General features: G+C 35.6%; 1 protein-coding gene across 1 annotated transcript in view; it reads right to left on the reverse strand.

The window, feature by feature from the left end:
• The window catches only part of LOC107613686 (E3 ubiquitin ligase BIG BROTHER), a 6,110-nt gene continuing 5,484 nt past the window's right edge, over nt 3,125-3,750 (reverse strand). Inside the window, exons 7-8 of the mRNA XM_016315791.2 lie at nt 3,635-3,743; nt 3,125-3,551 (exon numbers count right to left, since the gene is read on the reverse strand). Of these exons, the coding sequence (XP_016171277.1) occupies nt 3,501-3,551; nt 3,635-3,743 (160 nt within the window). The 3' untranslated portion in view covers nt 3,125-3,500. The remainder of the gene's footprint in view (nt 3,552-3,634; nt 3,744-3,750) is intronic.

Genomic DNA, 3,750 nt, shown 5'->3' on the forward strand with positions numbered 1-3,750 from the left:
CAGCAGCAGCAGCAGCACCTATGGTGGACATGTGGCATGACCTCCTGGACAGCAGTGATAAGGCCCTGCATGCGAAGACAACGCCTTATTTCACTTTTATCGTGATACATAATAACAATTAATGAACCCATAATAGTCCCTAACATTTCTTTAATGAATATATAATAGTCCCCCACTTTTACGTCGTTCCCTGTTTTGGTCCCTATATTACACTACTCACACCTAATACTGACAGTCCCATACCAGAAATTCTTAGCAGAAGGCAAGTCCAATTCAGACCAATCAACAAGTTCATTCACACTATTTATAATCTAGAATCCCTTCAGATTATTACCAACAAGAAATCATACAAGAAATCAACAAGTTCATTTACACTATTTACCATGGAAGGAAATAAAGATAATGAATGAATAAAGATTATTACCTTTTGCATGTCATTCATAAAGCACCATTTGTTTTGGATGTGGTTTTGGGTTCATTGTTGTCAGACAGAAGGCAGATAGCTTGTTCATGGATCTTGCTTGCTAGGGGTTTATTACCAGGCATTGTTACATCTTTCTCATTAGGCTTGGCAGGGCTATCTTTTGTGGGTTCATCATGCTCATCTTCAACATACAGAACAATCTCCTTCCCCTCTAGAAATTCTGGTGATGACACTGCATGCTCAAAGTAAATATCAATCAGTCCATCATTTTCTTGAGCCATGAAACACATCTCTCTTAATTCATTATCAGAATTTAGAGCTCTTAAACCACTGTCTAAACTCCTCCTAGGAACATGCCACCAACATTCTTCTATCTTATCATATCCTAGTTCTTTATAATAATTCCTCACCTAGAATACATCCAAAGTATCTTGATCAATGTCACCAACACAGGCCTTCTTATCAGGGGAATAAATAGTTATCCCATTCTCATCTTTTTGAAACTTTCCCCCATGTTGGAACATAATATCTAACTGCGCATCCATCTGCATGGTTCAAAAGAATTTATTTTAATCAACAGTAACACACACTGATAACTTTAAGACAGTTTTCATCAATAACATTCATAAAAGTCATAAAAAATATTATAAAAAAAAACATGATCACTCATGCGAAGGTACTGATTCTTCCACCATTGGAACAGAGCATAAAAAGAAACCCCTAAACACAGTCCCACAAAACATCAAAACAAAATCCTAACACAAAATCAACTTTAAAACTTGTGAACTGACAATATACAAAACACTTAATCATGATTAACAACCATCACAGCATTCCATTAAATTTGAAAAAAAAATTTGATCCTCACTAACTTCAGTGACGACATAGAAGATCCCTGTAGTGGCAAACGAACTCTTCCAATAGTTGCACAGCGAACGTTGTGTTCTAATGGTCTCGACAAATCCTATTGCAGCCACTTGTTGCTACTTTGGATCACTCATGGAAGAGAAGTTTTTTTTTTCTCTGCGTCACTCATAGAAAAATAGAAGATGAAGAGTAGAAACAAAAAAGGGTGCCTAACGTTTTATTTCGCATTACATACAAACGACGTCGTTCAAAGGGATGTTTAGTGACAAATTAGAAACGACGTCGTTTCATTCTGTCCAGCGTGGCAAGAAATTGCCACGTCACTGACGGCGTTAATGCTCCGGTGACGGAAATTGGGGAAAGGACTAACGTGGTGCATTTTTTCGAATTTGAAGGACTAATTTGGTGCAATTAGGATCTCGAGGACTAAATCAATGCAACTCGTCAGTCTTAGAGACTAAAGTGGGGCTTAAATCAATGAAGAGCTCTTAAAAGGCCAAAATATAATTAAAATGCACCTAGAACATTTGGGACAAGCAAAAACCACGTCAATTCGCTAGTAGTGCTCACCAAAAAATATCACATTTTATCCATTATATATAATGTAAATATCAGAGAAAGTTATCACATTTCGTATAACATACATATCATTTTGGTTAATTTCAAATTTATTGTTATCATCCATATTTAATTTATAAAAAATAGATTAATACTCGAATAGTCGAATATATATAGTTATAATGCTTCCCTATACCGTTTATTTGTTATTTTATTATTTTATTAAAATTAATGTCTAAAATATTTTCATAATGCATCCTCACAATGCTTGTCTCTTTAAAAAAAATTGATATACTTGAAGCAACAAATATATTTATTTATTTGGTCATACTATATCACAACACTCATTCTAAAGTGTTCTGTAATGATTTGGGTAAAACCAAATTCAAACCCTAGTGCATATACTACAAGATTCAAAGATTGAACCACTCAATCAAGTCTTACTGTGTTGATTTTGATTGTTTTACAAATATTTTCAATGCCACTCACCAATATCGTCCATCATTTCTCTTGCTGTGTTTTCTTCCCTTCATGCTTTATGCAGCGAATAAAACAGCCCTTGATGTTCGAAGGCAAAATCCATGCAACAACCATCCACACCATAACTCAAACATTACACAAAATGCGTTGCTCTCCTCGGTTAAAATGTTCAATATGCACAAATAATCTTGTGTTAAATTTTTTCCACCGGTACAAACCAAACAAGTAGTTCAACTTTTGGCGAAACTAATCCTCTCCACGCTTCCAATGTGAAGCTATAACTTGCACCACCTATAACTAGAGATTTTATTAGAAAAACTCCTGATTTGTCATGTTTCCAAATAACCCTATCATCTCTCCCTCTACCCAAAGGATTATCTATGAAGACCCTTGTAACTCCTCTAGCATCTCTAATTCATATGCCTTAATCACCTTCTCTCTAATTTGATCATTCATAGAAGAGGGGTCTAAATTATTACCAAGAACACACTATCCTCTTCCAAAGAGGATAGTCCTCCTTCAAAATTCTCTACCACCACTTGAACAATAAAACTGAGTCCCTTAATAACGCATCACCAACTCCAATATGCCCATCTTCTTCGAAGCTTGTACAAACTCCCACTTTACTAATGCCGTCCTTTCCCAAAAGAATTTCAAGTTTAAGTCAACCTCTTCAGAAATAGGTTAGGTTGGAATGGATAAAGATGGAATTAGGTAGAACAGATGGGCTTATGCAGGCTACACAAATAGGCATTAGGCAACTAATTTCTATCTACCTTTTAATAAACGATCCAATAAAAACATCATTCTCTCTTTTTCATTTTTTCAAGTATTTTTAACATATGAAGAGTTACGAGCAACATTTGGAAGACATATCACAGCTCTTCAGTTCTGTTAACCAATGGCTGAGAAGCACATTTCTCACTCCCAATCCTCGAGACAAGAACAAAAAGGGACATGACTAAGAATAAATAACCTTTTTTTTTTAAGAAAAAGAAAAAAGACAAACCAACCTAACATTAACCGCTAGAATATGTGACTGTTTTTGGTTGTTTCTAGTAAACAAAAACATGTATAGTGTGACACGCTGCCACAGTTCTTTCTACTCCAACTACCTATGGCTATGTGTAAGGATTTAAAAGCGGAAATCTCCATTTTGCCCATGTTGATGCTAATGGGTTGATTCCTCACCAAACACTTCAATATTGCAAACTGGACATTTCTGAAAGAAAATAATGACATGAGAGGGAGTTAGGGAGACAACTAATTGTGCACATATTAGATGACAATAAACCATGGACTGACCTTGTTAATGCCAAGCCATTTGGTAATGCATTCACAATGATAGACATGGCTGCATGGCAATTTCATTTGCTGGTCACCTCTTCTATATGTCATCTGACAAATGACACACCTGGGGT

Source organism: Arachis ipaensis, chromosome B08 (assembly GCF_000816755.2).
Source record: "Arachis ipaensis cultivar K30076 chromosome B08, Araip1.1, whole genome shotgun sequence".
NCBI lineage: Eukaryota > Viridiplantae > Streptophyta > Magnoliopsida > Fabales > Fabaceae > Arachis > Arachis ipaensis.